The sequence below is a fragment of the Lathamus discolor genome, chromosome Z, assembly GCF_037157495.1.
Source record: "Lathamus discolor isolate bLatDis1 chromosome Z, bLatDis1.hap1, whole genome shotgun sequence".
Classification (NCBI taxonomy): Eukaryota; Metazoa; Chordata; class Aves; order Psittaciformes; family Psittacidae; genus Lathamus; species Lathamus discolor.
In genome coordinates, this window is record NC_088909.1 from 80,923,269 (window position 1) to 80,945,815 (window position 22,547).

Here is a 22,547-nt window from a genome sequence, read left to right on the forward strand (position 1 = left end):
CAAAATAGTAGGACACAAGTGAAAACAGTAATTGGTTCCAAACTAAAACAGTAATCCTAACCCAAATTAGTAAACCTAGGCCTACAAAATGCCCAAGGTCCTTGGTACTTACGGAAAATGCATCAGGAATGCTTCTTATTAATCCTTTCACTTCACTGAAATATTGAAATAACTGAGGAAGATAGTATTTTGAATAATACCTGAAACGCACCTGACAGATACAAAAAATTCTGTGACATGTTCTGTAAGTTTAAAACCTTGGTAGCTTCATGTGAAGTATACTCCCACATCTCCTAGGCAATCATCTTAAATGACATGAAGCAGAATAGTCTAGATATGTCTCATAAGGACAGGAAAAGTAATCAGCAAATGATGCACAGAACTTTATCATTCTTAGTGATTTTAAGAGTCTGATGAGAGTGATGGCTGGTGGGCCGAGATACTGAGGGCTGAAAGCAAATCCATATTCCTATAGGTTTGGCAACTATTGATTTACCTCCTATCTCTTCTGTCACCTTAATATCAGAATTTAAAACACTATCTATCTAAAGCATCTGAAAGTTACAGTGCATTAAATCTTTTGCTTATTGTTTATTCCTTTTGCTGTGACCTGTCACACCCAAAAATCAGTTGGTTTATTCTTAAATACATACCCTCTTTGTACTCCATTATTGGCTAAGTGTTTAAAAGTATGTCATTTGTTTTGTTCTCTTGGAATACAAGGTAAATTGGCTGCCACATAATTCCTTGAGTTACCCATTTCCCACTTTTTTTTAAAAGCAACATTAAATTTTCCAGGCTGCTGGCACCTCATCTGAGCTCTGCAACTCTCAGAGATAATCACTAATAGTTCTGAGATTGCTTCAGCATCTCAAGAGCTCTGAAAGATCCTACTATTAAAAAAGCGAACTGGGTATGATTCAAGTATGTGTAAATAACAGTGTTATTCACATCCTTGAAACCTTTGGATTTTTGCCTACTATCTATTATGCCTACATCTTTCAGCTGACAATGAACAGTTCACATTGATGTGTGAACAACATGTAATAACAAAGAATACAAGATAGTGGACTAACAAAGAATACAAGATAGTGGACTATGAATTACAAGTTTTAAGTAAATTTAAGACTAGTAAGATCCATTCAATCTTCAAAATTTCTTTAAAACTTCCCAACTAAACAACAATTTATGATATTATGACTGTGAATTTTTTACTACAAACATATCTGAATGAAGACTTCTCTGGGGCATAAGTTCATTTCACTCACATCACCAAATCAAAGCTATAGAAAGATGAAGTATTCAGCACTAATAACTTAGCTGTACAATAATCAATGCACATACAAAATCACAGCAATTTGGTTAAATAGCCAAAGCTTATTTTCTGTATGGTTTAATATCTCTTCTACTACTTCATCTCACCTCCTCAAATAATTTGGCCAAAAAGTATTTTCCCTAAAACTCAAATCTTTCTTATTTTCAGAAACTCAAATGCATCACAACAGAATAAAACTAAACCTATTCAGTAAAATGAGCATAATTTTTCACAAAATAATGCTCTCCTTGGGTGTGAATTTTTCCCCTAGAAGTTTGACAAAAAAAAATCCTGGCCAAGTCAAGACTTAATCTTCTTCCCAACATTTATCTTCTTTTATTGTACTACCCAGTTTAACCTTTTATTATAACCCAGTTTTACCTTTATTGCCCCACAGTGAACATAAAAGTGTCAAGTCATTATCTCACTATTTCTGTTATCTTTCACCTCCTGCAACACTATCCAGATATCTTCTTCAAGAATATTTGTAAAATAAACTTAAAACCTCAGAACAATTTTAGAATCATTTCTACAACACAGCACTTACAAATTATAAGGCTTTTAAGAATTTTCTCAGTGACTTTTGATTTTAAAAACAATAGTCAAAACCCAAACATCTGTACAAATTTACCCTCAAATGTATTACTGTTATATTGCAGTTATTATCAGATTCCAAGGTTCTACATGTTCTAAAAGCATTTTTAAAATGTTCTAAAAATTTTTCAGTGTTTTTAACAAAAACATCTGAATCAGTCCTATTGCTGCCAGTACATGATATTTCACTAATAAGAAGGTTCTCCTTTGAACTCCTATACTTGAATTTCATAGCTCTGAAAAGAAATTAACACATCAGGGACTTTCTGGCCCTGTTTGCATAACTGATTTTGAGTTAACAGCAACCTGTCACTTGCTAGAACAGACTTATGCATTTTGGCTTGACCTTTCCCTGACTAGAACAGCAGTTACAAAAGTAGTTCAGGAGATCCTGAAACTCATGACTGTCTGATAAGGAAGGTCTCCTGGTTACCAATGAAAGATGAAAATTGGATTTTACCTAGGATGAATGCCTTTCCTACTAAAATGAAAATACATTACAGAAAGAGAAATTGATTCAATAACTATTTTAATAGGTATTCACTGAGAGAACACAGAACTAAACATTACAGATGGACCGTATTTTTGTAATGAGCAGTTCTAAGTCACTTTTGCCTTCCTCCCACCCCGCAGTTAAGGTAATATGTGGATTAAAAGTACCAGTTCCTCTTTTGTTTCTGTAACTCGAGGCATCCACAAAGGAACCTTAAAATGTTGACAGTGCACAAAAAAAGGAAGTGTTTACATTTATTGCTACCTACAGTTTGCTAATGGTACAATTGCAAATTTCCTACAGGCAACATTCATAATTGCAAGAAGTGATGTTTGACAAAGCGATACTGTATTTTCCAGTAGTCTGAATTCTCTTTTCCAACATACCTAAAATTTTTATGATGCCATTTAATGATCTAAATTTTGAATGCAACTGAAATAACTGCTTTTAATTCAACAACTAAATGAAGAAAAACTAAGTTGCCATCAAAACTGATTATCACATTTCCTGTTTTAAGGAAAATAAATATTAGATGACTTAGGGGGCAAATGAGATTGGTAAAATGTAAAATTTTAAACTGTTTGGGGTTTTTTTCTTTTAAATTAGTAGCTGTTTAAGGACTCTGTGTGTGTCCATTTAATCCTCCCAATTTAAAACTACTTTTCCTCTTTTTTTAAATAAAATCATAGGCGTTTAGGAGCTTCACAAGTGAAACCTTTTACTGCTTATGCAGTACAGTAAACCTTAAATGCTGTAAAAGAACAATTTCATTCTTAACTAATTTATTATTCTCTTTCCCTTTCTCTGTTCTCCAGCTACCTAAATGTACTTACCATAAGTCAAAAATATTTAGAGGAAATCCTTTTTTTTCTCTCTCTTATGTGCATTTAAATTTTCAGTTGTTTCTTTGCAAAATATTTACACACAACTATATTCTGTTAGCCAATCCTTTTCAAGAGCATATAAGCCTCCTCTAAGTTTGTCTTTCAAAATGCTATTACATTCTACATCAAAATCTAATACTATTTTACAAATAATTTTTCCCTAGCAAGTGTGTGATCAGAAGAACTACACAGGCTACATGCCGCATGCACCTTAAATCTCTTATATCTCTAATGTGCTAGATAACTAAGCAATGTGTGAAACTTACGGCTGTCCAGGCTTCTTTTCTGCATCGAGAACATAACCATTCATTACGGATTTCATGAGAAGGAACACCATAACAACCTACAATAAGAAAGCTGGATTGAGTAATATATTCCGCCTATCTGTGATGTCATACAATTCAATTATGTATAAATGCTAGTAAAAAACATGTCCTGTGACCATGGAGACCTTTGCAATCTATACTTATTGCTAATTCCATAGTCTATGAAATATATAATTATACACACAGACAACCCTCCCAAAACTAAAAAAAAAGATAAAAACAAAAAACACCAAATCAAAAATCAAAACAAAATGAAGAAAAACACAAAAAAAAAAAGAACACACCCCAAATAAACAAACCCTAGAGAACTTCTTATTTATGGGTTTGAAAATAAGAAAAATTTTATTTTTCTTATGTTTTATTAGATAACATCTCCAATTCTCTCTGCAACAAAAATGTACAATCTGAATTAATGTACTAACATTTATTCTATGCAATTATACTTCACTTCCATGTAAGAATTTCACATGGACTTCACTGAGATTAACTGTTCAGCCCCTACTGTCTATAGAAGATAATGCAGGAAATCCATGCATTCATCAGTCACTCTTGAAATAAAATAGAATGCAAGGTTAAGGATATTACTATATACCTAAAGTCAATAGCAATATTCACAAGTCCTCAAACCCAGATGGATTTCACCCTGACTACTTAATAAGGACATACTAATATCACACAGCACAGTGCTTTCAAATATGAGAAGCAGAAGAGGAATTTAATTGCTCAGAATTGAAACAAGAATCAGAAGTCTACAGAAAAATTAACATAGTTTTTAAGATATTTGGCCAGTGACTGGAGCATTACGTGTGCAAATGTTCTTCAAGTATTTTTATAGGCATACTAGAAGCCTAGTTAACTATTATTTATCAATAACACAAAATTTGAAATTACATTTCTGTCAACAGAACAATTAGTGTATTTACTTGCATGAACCCGTACACAACACTTTGCACAGCAAATCAGAAGACTTGTTCCATCTTCTTCAATAAAGGCATTTGACGGATAGTTTTCAGTGTTTTCCTCACTATAAATAAAACACATCTCTGGAATAAGAGGTTTGGTCTTCTCATTTTCAGTCATCAGTGTTTCTGCTGAGTTTGCTTCCCTGAAAGCAGGGCTTTCTTCATCATGATTGTCTGGCTAGAAAATAAGCAAAATTTATATTTAAGTAAAAGAAAAGAAAGTCTTAACTTACTCTTCCTTTTGACAGTGACAAAATGTCTTCTCCCCTCCTAGCTTTTGCACTAAGAATGTAACAGTTTTATGAGAATATTAACTGCTTCTAGGTATTTATCACAGTCATTCTATAGGTCCTTGTTTGTTCAAATAAATTTGAAATCTAGAATAGCACTTAACCTACAAACTAGTGTTATTAAAGCAGTGTTCTATGATACTGTACCTCTGTGTCCTTTTGAACCCTTTAAATAGGTCTACTGCAAATAAAAGCTTTCTTCCTAGTCCCCATGATAAAGGATTCCAGTTTAACAGCTTCAGAACTACGACTATAGTACTATGACGGTATTTTTAGCTGGCATTTGACACAGGAATTCCGCAAGCCGGTATCAAAAGATGCCCTGCATTAGACTTTTCTGTGGGAATATTATTCCTGAGAAGGCCTAAGTACTGTGAAAACACTTATTTCTTCAGCACTGCAAGAAGGAGGCATAGAAAAGGCTCCAATAAAAAAACATCTGAAGATGGACATACAAGGAAATAGCTAAAAGCTATCAATCTATGTGGATTCTACACCTCAGAAAGTGTAACTTCAAGGGCAAGCACACATACACTAATACCAATCCTACATAGCAGAATGCATACACTGTCTGCAACCAAGGATAAAGTGAGGTGAATAGTGTCTTAGTTCTACTTTTAACAATAGTTATAAAAATCAGATGCATATGCTTCTTTTATTTCTAATTTACTGGAAATTAGATAACTGGGCAGCTATTTCACACTTCACCTGGAGATGGAGCTGTTAGGATCTTGCTTACCCTATAGTATGGCATGAGAAGAGTGCAAATGGCACAGTGGGGTTCCTTTTTTGCACAAGCTGCATTGTATTCTTTTTCAGCATTGAAATTGGGTACCCCTGTCTGCCACAGGTAGACCAGAGGCCTGGCCCATATCTCTGTCTCTTGAGCTTTCTCTTCAATTAAGGTAGTCTCAGGCAGTTCTTAAAGAAAACAAATAATTAGTTACTTCATAGACCTGGAATGAAGACAAGCAACAATGGTTTGCTAATAATGAAGATAAAACAATGCTTTAAGAAGTCTATGTGAATGCAAATGCAGACGTCTAGAAGAATTATAAAGTACTTTTCTGCGCATTTCTCCTGATACATCATTCATGACTTTCTGCGTTATGAGATGCCGCACATACAACATAAGAAAGTATGCCACTAGCTCTACTGCTTACAATCTGCATTCGTTCTCAATGTTATATCTCACTTTCCCATTTCTTTATTCCTCCAACCCCTTATCCATCCATATATTCTGTCCTGAATTCCTTATAGATTAAACATGTTGCATCCTGACAAGCAGCACCAAATGAACAACTCCATTCACCCAAAATGGCACCTCTCAACTCCTTATGGAAATTGGCACTCATTTTCCAAAGGGAAAAAGAGACAAATATTATAGCCAGTGAGCAACAGAGAACAATCAGATCTACCATGTAGCTGAACACGCATGTGGGATCCCATTACAGGAATAATTATTTGGTAGTATCCGTGATCTGTTCTGGCTGTTGTAAAAGGTTGTTGTACTGATGAAGGACTCCATAAAGCTGACTTTATGAAATTAAAAGCTCTAGAGAAGCTGGGAAATGAAGTCAGATTGAAACTTAAAAGAGAAATAGCTCATTCAATAGCAGTAATCTAGAAATGAGTCACTGGCTCTTGAGAAAGATGTGGAAAAAGGAAAGCTGTGAAAAAGAGACTGGATATAAAACCCTTGCCGCAGTGGAATCAACAGCATAATTATTAATGCTCTATTTGTTTACACCAGAATTTAAACGTAGTCACATGTCTGAGCTGGTTGGAAACCTCCAGATATCCTCACAGGCAACCCAGTGACTTTACCACCTGTGAAACATATAGATTATTAGGAGGAAATGTCTTTTCATTTTAGAAATTAAAGCATTACTAATAGGAGATGTTAAGTATATTCTTCTGAATGGTGTCCTTATACGCTGCTCTGGTTAATGATGAGGTCTGTGGTTCTGTTCATTCAAGTAGGCAGTGTCTATTAAGTCTTTCATAATCAATGAGAAGACACGTAGATGTCAATTAGAATAATTAAAATAACATGAATGTGAGAAGGAAAATGTAGAAAGCTACTGAATAGAACTTTCAGATAACAAAAAAGGTCTATAGCATACATTTTCTAATGATGGATTTAAGAAAAATTGTTCATTTCAAAAGAATAAAATTCCTACAACAGAGAAATGTTTCATGAAGTACAGTAAGCTGAATCATCACATTCTTTCAGCCCATGACTGCCTTCATCCACTTTACAAAAAAGTGGAGGCTTTATGGGTCTCCTCTTATGATAAATTGTCGCACATTGCTACAAAAGCACTATGAAGTTGATAGGATTTTTATAGATGTTGAGTGAAATATGATTAAAATATTTGTCTAAAGCCAAGCCAAATGTTAAAAAAAAATTATTTAATATTTTTTGGACGTAAATTTTATTTCATTTTTTATAGTCCCTTGAGAGGACTTAATATCAATCCAATAAACATTTGCCAATAATCCACGTAGAAGGAAAGATACAAAACATCTGCATAAAAAGCTGTCACCAAGTCATTATTCAGTAGCAGAATTTTATGGTGAATAACACAGCTGTAACAGAATAGCAGTGAAAAAATAGCTGAAACCAAGGAAGAGATTAAAATATAAAATGCCGGCATCACCTTTATAGCTTTCTGAATTTCCTATTTTTTAAGTTAAAACCTTAACTAAGCTTTTAGTTAAAAACATTGTATCCAATCATATTTTTTCTATTGCCTGCAATTTTACAGAACTATAAAATAAATAGCTCTGAAATCTATGCCTCTAGTTCCTTTTCTGTTTAAATTTTCCGTTACAGAACAGTCTAACAAGTGGCTTCATCTTTGCTAACTTATTTTCTGAATTCTTTCATTGACACTACTTTCTTTCAGGAGCTTATACTGTCATTATTTTAAATATCTTCATTATAGCTGTGACCTTACAGAGAATTCATGGCTTGGTTGTGTGTTATGAAGAATACAAAGAGGAACACAAAATTTGTTGTGAACTTACGTCTTCCATATCTATTATCCACTTTGAAACTTACATCCTCTCATTGCAGCACTCCTTATCACTGCTAAATAATTCTCCCATGAGTGTTAAAGTCTTCACCCTGAGCATCAGCCTATTATGTTCCTCTTTCATCAGAAACCTGTCTTTAGATTTCCAGTCCTAGAATCTATTTTAGTGTGATAGCTCTAATTCTCTCACATAGTGCTCTGGTTTCCACTGCCTCCACCGCATTGCTGAGTTCATGACCATATTTGTTCTGCTTTTGATGGGAACAATATTTATAATTTAAATACATATAAACACCACAATTTCAGTTCTCCTTGTGTGGTCTTTACAATTCCCTTCCAAACTGATGGACTGAAAAGAATGCAAGATCCAGCAAAAAAGCTGGCAGCACACTTACAATAATTTGTTTTCTAGAGTTTTGTGTTTATTTCCAAACCTCATTCTAAATGAAGCCAGGGGCAGTGTCACATGCAGATGTACAGGACTGCATCTTCCACAGTTTCCAAAAAAAACTAACAATATTTTCATAAATTTATTTTCATTTTTACATTACATTTAGAGCAACTACATCCAGTTACTGACTGACCAGAAGTAAACTCTCCTCATTTGCCTCTGATCTCTAACATCTCCAATTATGTATTCTACCTTCCTAGAGGTATGACTGTCTTCTCAACCCTTACTGCAGTTTCTTAGTCGCTTTGCATGAACTACAGCACCCAAACTCTTTGATGTGATCCTTCTGCATATTACACCCTGCAATATGTCACCTTTCTCCACCATAACAATCCCAGAACCACAATCAGGAAAGTAAAACTATCCCTCCTCCTTTCAGAGGGAAACTAGCTAACCCAATACTTCTTAAAGGAATGCTACACTAACAATATACAAAATTAAGGACAGAATAGATGTTTTTAAGGAATATAAACTTTGTCTGATGCTCTATTATTACTACTACATGGTTTGTGAATTTTAGTTCTCTTCAAGAATTTCCTAGGCAACCTCAAGCTTAATTTAGCATCTTTAAGGGCTTCAGAAATATATCAATATTCACCCGCACACTGAAATCATAAAATGCCAAAATAAATTGATATTAAAAAAAAAAAAAGAGTTGCAGAGTACATAACTCCCATTACAGAAAAGGACAACAATGCTGCCGTCCACAACTTTCTCACCAAATAGAATAGGCAATCTCCTATGTAAATGTTATATATCAGTAGAACCTGGGCACTTTGACTTTGTGTGTTTTTTCCAAGGTGTACCAGCATCATTCATAGGAGAATTTCCATGTCAGCTTCTCAGGTAGTACAGGTAGAGTTACCTTCCTGGTTTCCATGAAGTCAGATAAGTTATCGAGACAAGGGGGGGGGGGGGGGGGGGGGGGCACAAAATTACAAAATGGAATATATAAACCTTTAGAATCAGTTTTAAGTAATGTTAAGTTTGATGGCTTTGTAACAGTAGCAATAGAAAATTACTGAGGTGCATGATAAACAGAAAAAAAAGTAGAGTACAGCTAGAGAACATACTGAGAATTCTCACACAAGATAAATCATTATAGCTGACACAGTTTTAAGAAAAACAGTCTAGAAGAACAGGACACAGGGATAAGGAATATCTGGGAACAGCAGGTGTCCAGGATGGGCTGCAGTTAAACTAACTGATAAGTAGGAGGATAGGAGTCTCTGGTGCTAACGAACCAATTAAGCTGGTATAAGCATCTACTGCGCGTGCTTCAGAGGCTGCCAGAAGTGATGAAGATTGTTGGAAGAAGTAAACAACCCTCAGAGACCACCACCACAATTCTGTACGCATGCAGGGAGCTTTCTGGAAAATTATGTAATCCATATGTAGCCTCATGAATATGTATGTATGCCCAGGGACTATATAAGGACGGCTTGTGTAACAATCCTGGGACACACATTAGGAGGAGATATCCCCTGTGTCACCCGGCACTGCAACCTGCTTGCCAACTTGAAACTTTTGTTGGCAAGTTTGTTCCTGGAATTTTCTCCAAATCATTAGATACCATGAATGAAAACTGAGAGTCTGGTTATCCAAAACAGGCAAGGAAATAAAAAACAGATCTCCAACTATTTGAGAGAAAGCAGAGAATATATAATCACTTGATGTAACAAACACTTCTGTCTCAGCACAGTTTATTGCCTTTCTTCACTTGTCCATTTGACAACTCAAAAATACTAGTCATGTCCCAAAAGATCTTGGAAAAGATGAGGGGATTTTAGGAGGCTTTTTAGAGGGATTTTTGCTATTTATCTAGTACTTCTCACTTCCTCTTACTCTCTTTAACGACTCCTTTTATTATTGACTACATAACTGAATGGCAATCAGCGACTTAGCCTTTAATAAATCTGCTTTCCTGACTCATATTGCTACATGTGGTTTCAGGGTAGTCATTCAGGTGCTTCATGTGAGCTTAGTGGTTTTTGACCAGGTATGTCCGTTAGAAGTACGGAAGTACCCAGCATCTTCGTATGCTTCTATGCAATGGTGTAAGGGACACAAGGCAACCACAACCTTCAGTTGCCTCCATTCAAAATCCACCTTAACTGAGGATTCTAGAAGTAAGAATGGAGAACAATTTGTGGAGTCTCTACTGACATAAGCTGACATAACTGCTACCTCAATTATGTATCAGTACAATTTCACAGTACTCAAGACATGCAAAAAGCTTGGTGGAAACATCATTTCCCACAGTGAAAGAGACTCAAACATTGCCCCCAAAAAATCACGCATCTACTTTACAAGACCAGTACGATATGTTTCATGAAGTACTATGAACATGATGTTTCACTAAAGATCTTGTATATTGGCATTCTTCTAAAGAGCCTATAATGTTGTCTCAGTTCCGGTAAAGCAAGTTTGATGAACAGTCATCTATGCAGTGCTGCCAAACAACACCACTTTATGATATGTGTCATTATTCAGTCTAGCCTTCTTTGCAATAAGCTGGCCTCTCTAAGAACAGCTACCAGTGGTCCAAGACAGACAAGCCATAACATCCAGGTCAGCCAATGCAGTGGTATGAAACACAATATATTCCTATGGAGAGTATTTTCTTTGTACAACACATGAAATGGAGCTAGGAAATACATTTTGACTTCTGTACCTATTGTAACCTGGATAAAATAACTGACGCTTCCTCACAGTTCATTTCCAGTAAGCACATGAACAGGACTCTGCACACACATGTAGCAGAATTCCCTGGTGAGAACTCTGATGAGACATTTACTTTTTATAGTTTTTCAGCATGAAACTCACATTCCAAATTAATAATTAATCAAGACAAAAGAGAATAATGAATTCTTTATATTCTTCAGTAAAGAAACATAAAATCAACTTGCTGTCACAGGGAATAAAAGAAAATACAGGAACTGGACCTGCTAGACATGACAAGGAAACTGGATACACAGGATTTGGAGAAGACTGAGGTTCTGAATGACTTCTTTGCCTCGGTCTTCACTAGCAAAAGCTCTGACCACACCACCCAAGTCCTGGAAGGCAGACGCAGGGGCTATGAAAATGAAGACCTTGGGCCCACTGTAGGAGAGGATCTGGTTCAAGACCATCTTAAGAACCTGAACGTGCACAAGTCCATGGGACCTGATGAAATCCATCTGTGGGTCCTGAAGGAGCTGGCAAATGAAGTTGCTAAGCCACTGGCCATCATATTTGAAAAATCATGGCAGTCAGGTGAAGTTCCCAATGACTGGAAAAAGGGAAATATAACCCCCATTTTCAAGAAGGGGAAAATGGAAGACCCGGGGAATTACAGACCAGTCAGTCTCACCTCTGTGCCTGGCAAAATGTTGGAGCAGATTCTCCTGGAAGGCATGCTAAGGCGCATGAGTAACAACGAGGTGCTTGGCGACAGCCAGCATGGCTTCACTAAGGGGAAATCCTGCCTGACCAATTTGGTGGCCTTCTATGATGGGGCTGCGGAACTGATGGACAGGGGTAGAGCAGTTGATGTCATCTACCTGGACTTGTGCAAAGCGTTTGACACTGTCCCACACAACATCCTTCTCTCTAAATTAGAGAGATATCAAAATGATAGGTGGGCCACTCGGTGGATAACGAACTGGCTGGATGGCTGCACACAAAGAGTTATGGTCAATGGCTCAATGTCCGGCTGGAGACCAGTAACGAGTGGTGTCCCTCAGGGATCCGTGTTGGGACCGGTCTTGTTCAACACCTTTGTCGGTGACATGGACAGTGGGATTGAGTGTGCCCTCAGCAAGTTTGCTGATGACACCAAACTGTGTGGTTCGGTTGATATGCTGGAGGGAAGGGATGCCATCCAGCGCGACCTTGACACGCTTGTGACGTGGGCTGATGCCAACCTTATGCAGTTTAACCATGACAAGTGCAAGGTCCTACACCTGGGTCGGAGTAATCCCAGACACAGCTACAGCCTGGGCAGAGAGGAGATTCAGAGCAGCCCTGCGGAGAAGGACTTGGGGGTGTTGGTTGATGAGAAAATGAACCTAAACCAGCTTTAAGTGTGCACTTGCAGACCAGAAAGCCAACCGTATCCTGGGCTGCACCAAAAGGAGCGTGACCAGCAGGTCGAAGGAGGTGATCCTGCCCCTATACTCTGCTCTTGTGAGACCTCACTTGGAGTATTGTGTGCAGTTCTGGTGTCCTCAACATAAAAAGGACATGGAACTGTTGGAACAAGTCCAGAGGAGGGCCACGAGGATGATCGGGGGCTGGAGCACCTATTGTATGAGGGCAGGCTGAGAAAGTTGGGGCTGTTCAGCCTGGAGAAGAGAAGACTGCATGGAGACCTCATAGCAGCCTTCCAGTATCTGAAGGGGGCCTATAGGGATGCTGGGGAAGGACTCTTCATCAGGGACTGTAGTGACAGGACAAAGGGTAAGGGGTTAAAACTTAAACAGGGGAGGTTTAGACCGGATATAAGGAAGAAATTCTTTCCTGTTAGGGTGGTAAGGCACTGGAATGGGTAGCTCAGGGAGGTTGTGAATGCTCCATCCCTGGTGGTGTTCAAGGCCAGGTTGGACAAAGCCTTGTGTGGCATGCTTTAGCGTGAGTTGTCCCTGCCCACAGCAAGGGGGGTGGAACAAGATGGTCTTGAGGTCCTTTCCAACACTAACTATTCTATGATTCTATGAATATCGATTTGCAGCTCAATTGACAGCACTGTTCAAGAGACTGCAGACTCTCATGCATAACACATAGGCACACAGACAAATACTCACAGAACCGTCCTTAGAATGTTTAGTTGATCTATTCCCACTGTTTATGTGACTCACAACATTCTAGTTCCAGTAATTATTCCCATAGCATGTGAGGCCATCACAACAGCTACAAAAATAAATATCTCTTTAAGAGAACACCTTCTCACGCAACCGCATATTCAACTGTAAATGTTTTCCTTAAGCTGAAATAAAGGTGTTACTTACAGGAATTCAGAATTCCTTGACAATGCAACAGAACTATAATTATCGATTCTCTTTATTACAGGCAAGCTCCCTCTTTTCTTGAGACCATTTTTCTCCAGAGAACTTCAGTAGATAAGACACCATCCTCAAAGGCTGACTATACAAACGTGTATATAGTAACTCCTTACTTAGAGTGAAATTACGAGAACCATCCAGCACACTTTTGTCAGGGTGTATTAAAATTTTGTAATTATAAATACACAGTAGAAGGCTTCTTTATTCTTAACGGCAAAAATGAAAATCCTCTGCTTATCTCCTTAAGCCCTTACTATCTGGAATGTGACATGGTCTGTCTACACAACATCTTGCACCACATAAAAATAAAATGAAATTAATTTTTTTAAAAGATATTAAAAAATAGGACTCTAAGAAAGTAAAATAAAGACTTGTACTTGCACCACTGAAAATATCTACACAGGCATAACCCCAAAAACGACCATGGGCATTACAAAATAAACTCTAATCCCCTAACCATTCTATGATTCTATGAATCAAACCAGATTCTACCTTTGCAGTTGTAAATTAAAGTTCACATCACCCTTGTGTAATCAATAAGAGCCATAAGGACCTTCTAAGATTTGGTTCATTAACAAGGATGTGTTACTTGGTGGAAAAAAATGTGAAACTATTATTCAGAGTTTCCAGAATTCCCTGATGCCAGAGAAAGAAACAAAAACACCCCCAAGATGATCTTATCTTTCACAGAATATCTGGATTGGAAGGGACCTTCAAAAGCCATCTACTTCAATCCCCTTGCAATAAGCAGGAACATGTCGAACTAGATCAGGTTGCCCAGAAGCACATCCACCACCTCTCTGGGCAAGCTGTGCCAGTGTTTTACCACTCTCATTGTAAAGAATTTCTTCCTCACATCCAGCCTGAATCTCCCCTGTTTTAGTTTAAAACCACCTCCCCCTGTCCTGTTGCAGCAGGCCCTGCTAAAAAGTCTCTCCCCATTTTTCCTATAGGCTCCTTTTCAGAACTGAAAGGCCACAATAAGGTCTCCCCAGAGTCTTCTCTTCTCCAGGCTGAACAACCCCAACTCTCTCAGCCTTCCCTCATAGCAGACGTGCTCCAGCCCTCAGGTCATTTCTGTGGCCCTTCTGTGGGACCCTCTCCAGCAGGTCCATGTCTTTCCTATGCTGAGGACTCCAGAGCTGGACACAGCACTTCAGGTGGAGTCTCACCAGAACACAGCACAGGGGCAGAACCACCTCCTTGACCTGCTGCTGCACACCTTTGGATGCAGCCCAGGATACAATCTGCCTTCTGGGCTGCATGCGTGCACACTGCCGGATCATGTCCAGTCCGTCACACACCAGTCTCCCCAAGTCCTTCTCCTCAGTGGTACCCTCAACCCCTTCATCCCCCAGCCTATACTGATACGGGCAACTGCCCCGACCCAGGAGCACTTGGGCTTGTTGAACCTCATGAGGTTTGCATGGACCCAAGCCTGTTCAAGTCCCTCTGGATGGCATCCCAACCCTTGAGCGTGTCAGCTCCATCGCTCAGCTTGTGACATCTGAAAGCTTGCTGACTGTGCACTCAATCCCAACTGTCTATGCCACTGATGAAGATATTAAACAGTACTGGTCCCACTGAGGACCACATTGTAATGCAACTTGTCACTGGTGTCCATCCAGACTTTGAGAATCTACAGAGTGTCTGCCTATAGCTGTTGCAAAGGAAGCCGAATTTATCTCAAAATAAACAGGAATAGAGTGTGGCCTTTGTTTTAGATTAATGGCTGTATCAGTTGGGTGGATCGGCTGGTTCTATACATATTTGATCAGAAAATCACAAATGTCTTCCTGAGCCAGCCAGACCAGAACATGGGAAGGGTGTATATGGTTCAGTCCATCACAGAGTATTAAAAGCTGAGGATTGACCAAAACGAATTTTGAAGAGACCAACAGGTCTGAGCTGACTTCAACCCACATGTTCCTTCCCAGCAAGCAGTGGCACTCAGCACTGTGACAGTGGGCAGTGAGCCCACGGCAGGGGTGTTGGAACTAAATGATCTTAAGGTCCTTTCCAACCCTAACTATTCTATGATTCTATTCTATGAACAGACGAGTAATAAGAATCATATTCATACTATGATCCAACTGTATATTGCAATTGCCATATTGCATTTGTATTATGATTTCAGTACATTGCTGTATCACTTAGGTAATGCAAAGTCCATCAATTGATGTCATAACATCAATTATTTTCCAGTAATTTTTATATCATATTTGATATAAAACATTTCTTTACTGCCATCCCTAACAGATTAACGTCCCTAACATCCCTAACACAGATCTCAATTCTCCATGAGCCACCAAGGCATTTTTACTTCACTTCAAAAATAGTAATTTGTTATAACATTACTTTACCAAATATAATTCATAATGAGGTTAAATATTTTATTTCCTAAGAAGACAGAGCAAGTACTCTCTATTCAAAAAAAAAAAAAAAAAAAAAGCAGAAACATTTGATGGGCCAATTAAGGACTTTAAATAAATGCTTAAGAGTTGTTATAAACCTTACTGTAGAATAAAATAATTCAGCCACAGTGGTACTTACACTCAAGGTAATTAACAATGCCAAACTCCATACTAGTTCTTGATTTTTACCTGAAAAGACTATTTATGTAAAATTCATTAATCCATGTAATTCTGTATACACTAGTTCTCATTAACGTGATTAGTTATATGCATCTGTATCACTTTATACATTTAATAAAACAATTCACTAAAACTAACTGTGTAGACAAAAAGAAAATTATAGCCCAGAATCTGCTTTGCTACGAAGGAAATTCTTTTTACAACAATACACTCACAGTTACTGTGCCAGCTCCCTACAAATGTGATCAACAAGACAACAGCAATGTCCATCAACCAATAAGAAAGAAACACAAGCTTTCTTGGATGCTGTGGGGTTCTGGAGAATGCACATCCCAAATCACAGTTTAATTGTAAGCCCTCTCTATCATATGACCCAGAAGAAGAATGATTTTAAATGGGGCCCTGAGGAACAACGAGCCTTTGAGCAAATTAAATGACAGATAGTTCATGCAGTAGCCCTTGGACCAGTCCAGTTAGGGCCAGATGTAATAAATGCACTCTATACCGCAGCTGGGGAGAATGGTCCTACCTGGAGCCTCTGGCAGAAAGCTCCAGGGGAGACACAAGGTCGACCCCTTGGCTTTTGGAGTCAGGGATACAAATGATCTGAGGGCAGCTATACCCCAACTGAAAAAGAGACACTGGCAGCCTATGAAGGGGTTCGAGCTGCTTCGGAAGTGACTGGCACTGAAGCACAGCTCCTCCTGGCAGCCCAGTTGCCCGTGCTGGGCTGGATGTTCAAAGGCAGGGTCTCCTCTACACATCATGTAACTGATGTTACATTGAGTAAGTGGGCTGCACTAATTACACAACCAGCTCGAACAGGAAATCCCAGTCGTCCCGGCATTCTAGGAGTCATCATGGACTGGCCAGAGGGCAAAGATTTTGGAATGTCACCAGAGGAGGAGGTGATGCGTGCTGAAGAGACCTCACCATATGATAAACTTCAGAAAGTGAAAAACAGTATGCCTTGTTTACTGATGGGTCCTGCCATATTGTGGGAAAGCATCAGAGATGGAAGGCAGCTGTATGGAGTCCCCTGTGACAAGTTGCAGAAGCGGCTGAAGGAGAGGGTGAATCGAGTCAGTTTGCAGAGGTGAAAGCCATCACCATTTCATGGTGAAAGCCATGAAATATGTGCTGCAATTAAGCAAGCCAAGCGGTTAAAGCCTCTTTGGTATGGAGGAAAATGGATGAAGTACAACTATGGGGAGGCCTGGCAGATTGACTATACCACATTCCCACCAACCCGCCACGGCAAGCACCATGTGCTTACCATGGTGGAAGCCACCACTGGATGGCTGGAAACATACACTGTGGAGAAACAGACTGTGTAGCGATATGGCACCTCAGAGAGAACCGAGTCAGACAATGGGACTCATTTCTGGAATAACCTTATAGACGCTTGGGCCAAAGAGCATGGCATTGAGTGGGTATATCACAGCACCAGCCCCCGGGAAAATTGAATGGGACAATGGGCGGTCAAAAACTGCACCGAGAGCAATGGGTGGTGGGACTTTCAAACATTGCGATACACATTTACCAAAAGCCACCTGGTTGGTCAACACCAGAGGATCTGCCAACAGGGCTGGCCCAGCCCGGTCAGAACTTTTGCATACTGGAGAAGGGGAAAAAGTTCCTGTGGTGCACATAAAGAATTTGCTGGGGAAGACAGTCTGGGTTATTCCTGCGTCAGGTAAAGGCAAACCCACTCGTGGGATTGCTTTTGCTCAGGGACCCGGATATACTTGGTGGGTAATGCGGGAAGATGGGCAATTCCGAGGTATACTCAAGGAGATTTGAATTTAGGGGAAGACAGCCAATGAACTCAATTGAATGCTGTTGCCTGCTATGTAGCACTTTTATAGCCCACCAACTAGTTGTCTTCAGGTCACCAGCGACCGGCCCTGACTTCCCTCTGATTATCATCCCAACAAAGAATGAACTTTGATGAAACCAGACAAGTTCTGTGGTATCATCAGCAGCCAATGATCCAGCACTGCACACAGCCTCTCCTGCTCTGAAAGACCATTACAAAGGATGGAGACTGACATCATGGACCAAATGAACTCAGCAGCTTTATAGGGAGTGGTCCATGGACTAAAGAATAATTCCTCTCTCTTTGAGGGTATATATAAATATATATACATGTATGAGACAAGAGTGATGGTATATTGAAAAATGTGGGATCTGACCATGACGTGAATGGCATGGAATAAGGGGTGGATACTGTTCTGGGTTCAGCAGTAGCAGTCATTTTTCTCCTTCTTAGTAGCTGGTGCAGTGCTGTGGTTTCAACTTTTGGCCTGGGAACAGCACTGATAACACCAATGGTTTTAGTTGCTGCTCAGTAATGTTTATTCTGACCAAGGACTTTCTGAGTCTCATGCTCTGCCAGGGAGGAGGGGAAGCCTGCAGGAAGCAGAGACAGGACACCTGACCCAAACTAGCCAAAGAGGTATTCCATACCACAGAACATCATGCCCAGGATGTAAAACTGGGGGCAGTTACCCAGAAGGGTTAGATCACTGCTTGGTCGGGCTGGGTATCGGGCGGCAGGGGGTGAGCAGTTGTATTCTCTTCCCTTGTTATTTCCCTTATCATTATTATTATCGGTGGTAGCAGCAGTGGTTTGTGTTATACCTGAGTTACTGGACTGTTCTTATCACAACCAGTGGGAGTTACACTCTTTCGATTCTCCTCCCCATCCCTCCTGGAGCGGGGAAGGAAGGAGGGGAGTGAGCGAGTGGGTGTGTGGTTCTGGGTTGCTGGCTGGGCTTAAACCACGACAACTTCCAAGTAGGCAAGTGAAAGAAATAAATGTTTTCACAAATGTTATTGATTTAATAGTTTGTGTCACAGTTGCTCCAGCACTCAGTATTATTGCTTTGAATGGTTTTTGCTTACTAAGTTAAACTCAAATTCTCAGACAGAAAACATTTGGGCCATTTGCAGAATGGGCTGCTGCCAGTATTTGCTGATTTAACCCAGCAGATGTGAAAAGCCATAGACACTAATACAGCACAATTTGCTTTTGCCAGTCTCAACAATGATTTTGCTGCTTGGGGTTATGTTCCACGGATGTTTCCTGGCTTTGTACAGAAGCATTCTCTGCTATGAAGAGCATAGCAGCATCTGTTATTTTTCAGGTAGTTGAGCATAATCTCAGCCCTGGGAGGCATTATCTATAGTTTTAAATGTCCTGGAGGAAATAATAATATTTAAAAAAAAAAAAAAAAAAAAAAGGCAGTCAGGGAAAAAGACTTACAACTTCAAAACTTCACTGTTTCTGCAGTATATCAGCAAACTCAGTTTCACAAACTATGTTTCTGTTTGTCAGTAATGAAAGCCATAGATTCTGTGGCAAAATATGAAAATGCAAACTTATTTATTGTATTGTACAAGAAATCTGATTTCTAGTATGGTATTGTAGAGCAGTAGTGCTATAAATTATGTATACATTTTTTGGTTAGAGAGTCCAATTGCTGAATTATCAACTGAATTATCAATTATAATTTTTCAGTTCTCATAAAAACTGTATGTAAAGACAGCCATTCTAAATCAGAACTCCAGAGGCTAAGCCTAAAATTAAACAGATTAAATAATGTTTAGGTCCTGGATTAAACAAGGTTTAAGTTACAAAAGATACTAATGGGGTGCTTTATTTTAAAAAGTAAAGTACCAAAAATGTATAATACATCAATTGCAGCAGATCTCAAAACAATTTGAAAGGTCAAAAATAATCAGGGCTCAAAAAATTGTAGAAGTGACAATTTGGCAGAATTGAAAGCATTTAGATAACTAGGATAGTATGATTTTTCTTGAGCATATCATTAGAGTCCTGTAATGAAATTCATATTTGTTATGTGATTGAACTGTGCATTGTAACTGCTATGCTTTGCTAAATGTAATTTGTACTTGTACTGTGATTGAACTGTATATTACAATTGCTATACTCTGCTAAACGTAATTTGCACTTTCACTGTGATTTACGTGCATTGCCATATCATTCTGCTAAATAGAAATCCCATGTAACTTCAAGTAACTCCAAATAAGAAAAAATTCTGGTTTTTATTAAACTCTACACGTGTGAACTATCTAAAAGAACCTGGTCAGAGTGTATGACACTCTGACACTAAACGGCATAGTCAGCAGGATATTCCTGAGGGTTAGCAGTGCTCCTTAAACAATGATGATTACTTTAGCAAAAATATGCTTTCTGATTCAGTGTTAGTCACAAATAAAAACCTAGGAGAGAAAACGTGCATTGAGATTAAGAACAGGCAGTGGTAAGACTGGCCACAGACAAGACCACTACTATTTAAAAGAGATAGAATTACTATAAATACTAGCACAGGCTGAAAATAATCTCATCAGTAACTTTGAAAAAGAGAGATGGGAAAACCTTAACCAGGACTTGTCATGGACAAGCAGAACAAAGCACTGATCCCACTGATATTAAGGATGACTATGAAAGTTGAAAGGTTCTAAGGAGCTGAAAAAAGGAGAGAAAATGGGTCTTCGAATGTTGCTTGTGAGCAGCAGTGCAGAAGTTAGCAGAGAAGAAATGTCACACAGCATGCTAAAACAACAAAGTCATAAAGATAACATAATACACATGCAATATACACAGAGAATCGAGTTCTTAGCCTCAGAGTTACAGCCTTAAATCATACATGATGCCCACACATTTAGGGATCATTTGCTGCGGTCTACTGCAACAGATTTCGTTCAAGTGATGGCCACCATCTAAACCAAGGACAGCGAATGGTCAAAAGATACCTGGTTTGATACTGATCCTTTTCAGAGTAATGACTCAGTGACACATAATAAGAAAGTATTATGAAAATATCTGCTCCCATGACAAGCAAAGAAAGTAATGGGCCTGCTCCAGTCACAACCTTCATGCTACTTCCAGAGGCATTGTGACATGTAATCCAGCATTGTGACAGTAAGCATATTATTAGACACCAGTAATGAAATTCATATTTGTATTTGAAATTTGCATTTGAAATGGTGGAGTTTGAGATGAGATCTAAGGCAGTGAGGAGGGTGTGCAGTAAGTTTGCTGCCCTGGACTTCAGTAGAGCAAACTCTGGCCCCTTGAGGAATCTGCTTGGTGGAATGCCATGGGATAAAGCCCCAGAGGGAAGAGTGACCTAAGAAAGCTGGTTAATATTCAAGGATCACCTCTTCCAAGTTCAGGAGCGATATATCCCAACAAAGAGGAAGTTGGGCAAGAACACCAGGAGGCCTGCATGGATGAACAAGGAGACCCTGGACAAATTCCAGCATAAGAAGGAGGCCTACAGAGAGCAGAAGCAAGGATGTGTAGCCTGGAAATTGTGGGCCCCCTCTGGAAGGAAATAGGAGACCTGGTTATCCAGGACATGGAGAAGACTGAGGTATTCAATAATGGTTTTACTAGGTCTTTACCAGCAAGAGTTCCAGCCACACCGCCCAAGAAGTAAAATGCAAAGGCAAGTACAGGGAGAATGAAGAACCACCTGATGTAGAATATCAGGTTCAAGATCATGTAAGGAACATGAAGGTGCACAAGGCAAGACAAGATGCATCTGCGGGTCCTGCTTGAACTAGCAGATGAAGTTACCAAGCAATTATCCATCATATTTAAGAAGTCACAGCTGTTAAACGAAGCTCCTGCTGACTGGATAAGTGGAAATATAACCATTTTAAAAAGGGAAAAAAAAAAAAAAAAAGAAAACCCAGGGGCACTACAGGCCTGTCAGTCTCACCTCTGTGCCTGGCAAGATCATGGAGCAGATCCTAATGGGAACTATGCTAAGGCACATGGACAACAAGGGGGTGATTGGTAAATGCCAATATGGCTTCACTATGGGTAAAAAGTGTCTGACAAATTTGGTGGCTTTCTAAGATGGGTCACCAAATTGGACCCTTCTATGGGCCACAGCGCTGGTGGATGAAGGAAGAGTGACTGATGTCACTTATCTGGACTTGTGCAAGGCATTTGACGGTCCCACATGGCATCCTTGTCTCTAAACTGAGAGACATGGATTTGACAGAGGGACCACTCAGTGGATAAGGAATTGGCTGGATAGTTGCACTCAGACAGCTGTGGTCAATGGCTCAATGTCTAAGCGGAAACTGGTGACAAGTGGCATTCCTCAGGGGTCTGTGTATTGGGAATGGTCTTGTTTAACATCTCTGTCAGCAACACAGACAGTGGGATTGAGTGCGCCCTCAGCAAGTTTGCTGATGATACCAAGCTCTGTCATGTGGTTGACATGCTGGAGGGAAGAGATGCCAACCACAGGGACCTCGACACACTTGAGAGGTGGGCCAATGCCAACCTTATGAAGTTCAACAAGGCAAAGTGAAAGGTCCTGCACCTAGGTCGGGGCAATCCCAGGCACAGCTACAGGTTGGGTGTAAAATGGTGTGATGGCAGCCCTGAGAAAGACATAGGGGTGCTGGTCGCTGAGAAGCTCAACATGAGCCAATAGGGTGTGCAGATGCAGCCTAGAAATCAAGCTGTATGCTGGGCTGCATCAAAAGGAGCGTGGCCAGCAG

General features: G+C 39.4%; 1 protein-coding gene across 7 annotated transcripts in view; it reads right to left on the minus strand.

The window, feature by feature from the left end:
* KDM4C (lysine demethylase 4C) overlaps positions 1–22,547 on the minus strand; it is a 261,790-nt gene that overhangs the window by 85,878 nt on the left and 153,365 nt on the right. For all 7 annotated transcript variants that reach the window (XM_065662339.1, XM_065662337.1, XM_065662336.1 and 4 more), the window contains 3 exons: positions 5,604–5,785; positions 4,536–4,752; positions 3,553–3,629 (listed from right to left, as the gene is read on the minus strand). In XM_065662339.1, coding sequence (XP_065518411.1) covers positions 3,553–3,629; positions 4,536–4,752; positions 5,604–5,785 — 476 coding nt within the window. The remainder of the gene's footprint in view (positions 1–3,552; positions 3,630–4,535; positions 4,753–5,603; positions 5,786–22,547) is intronic.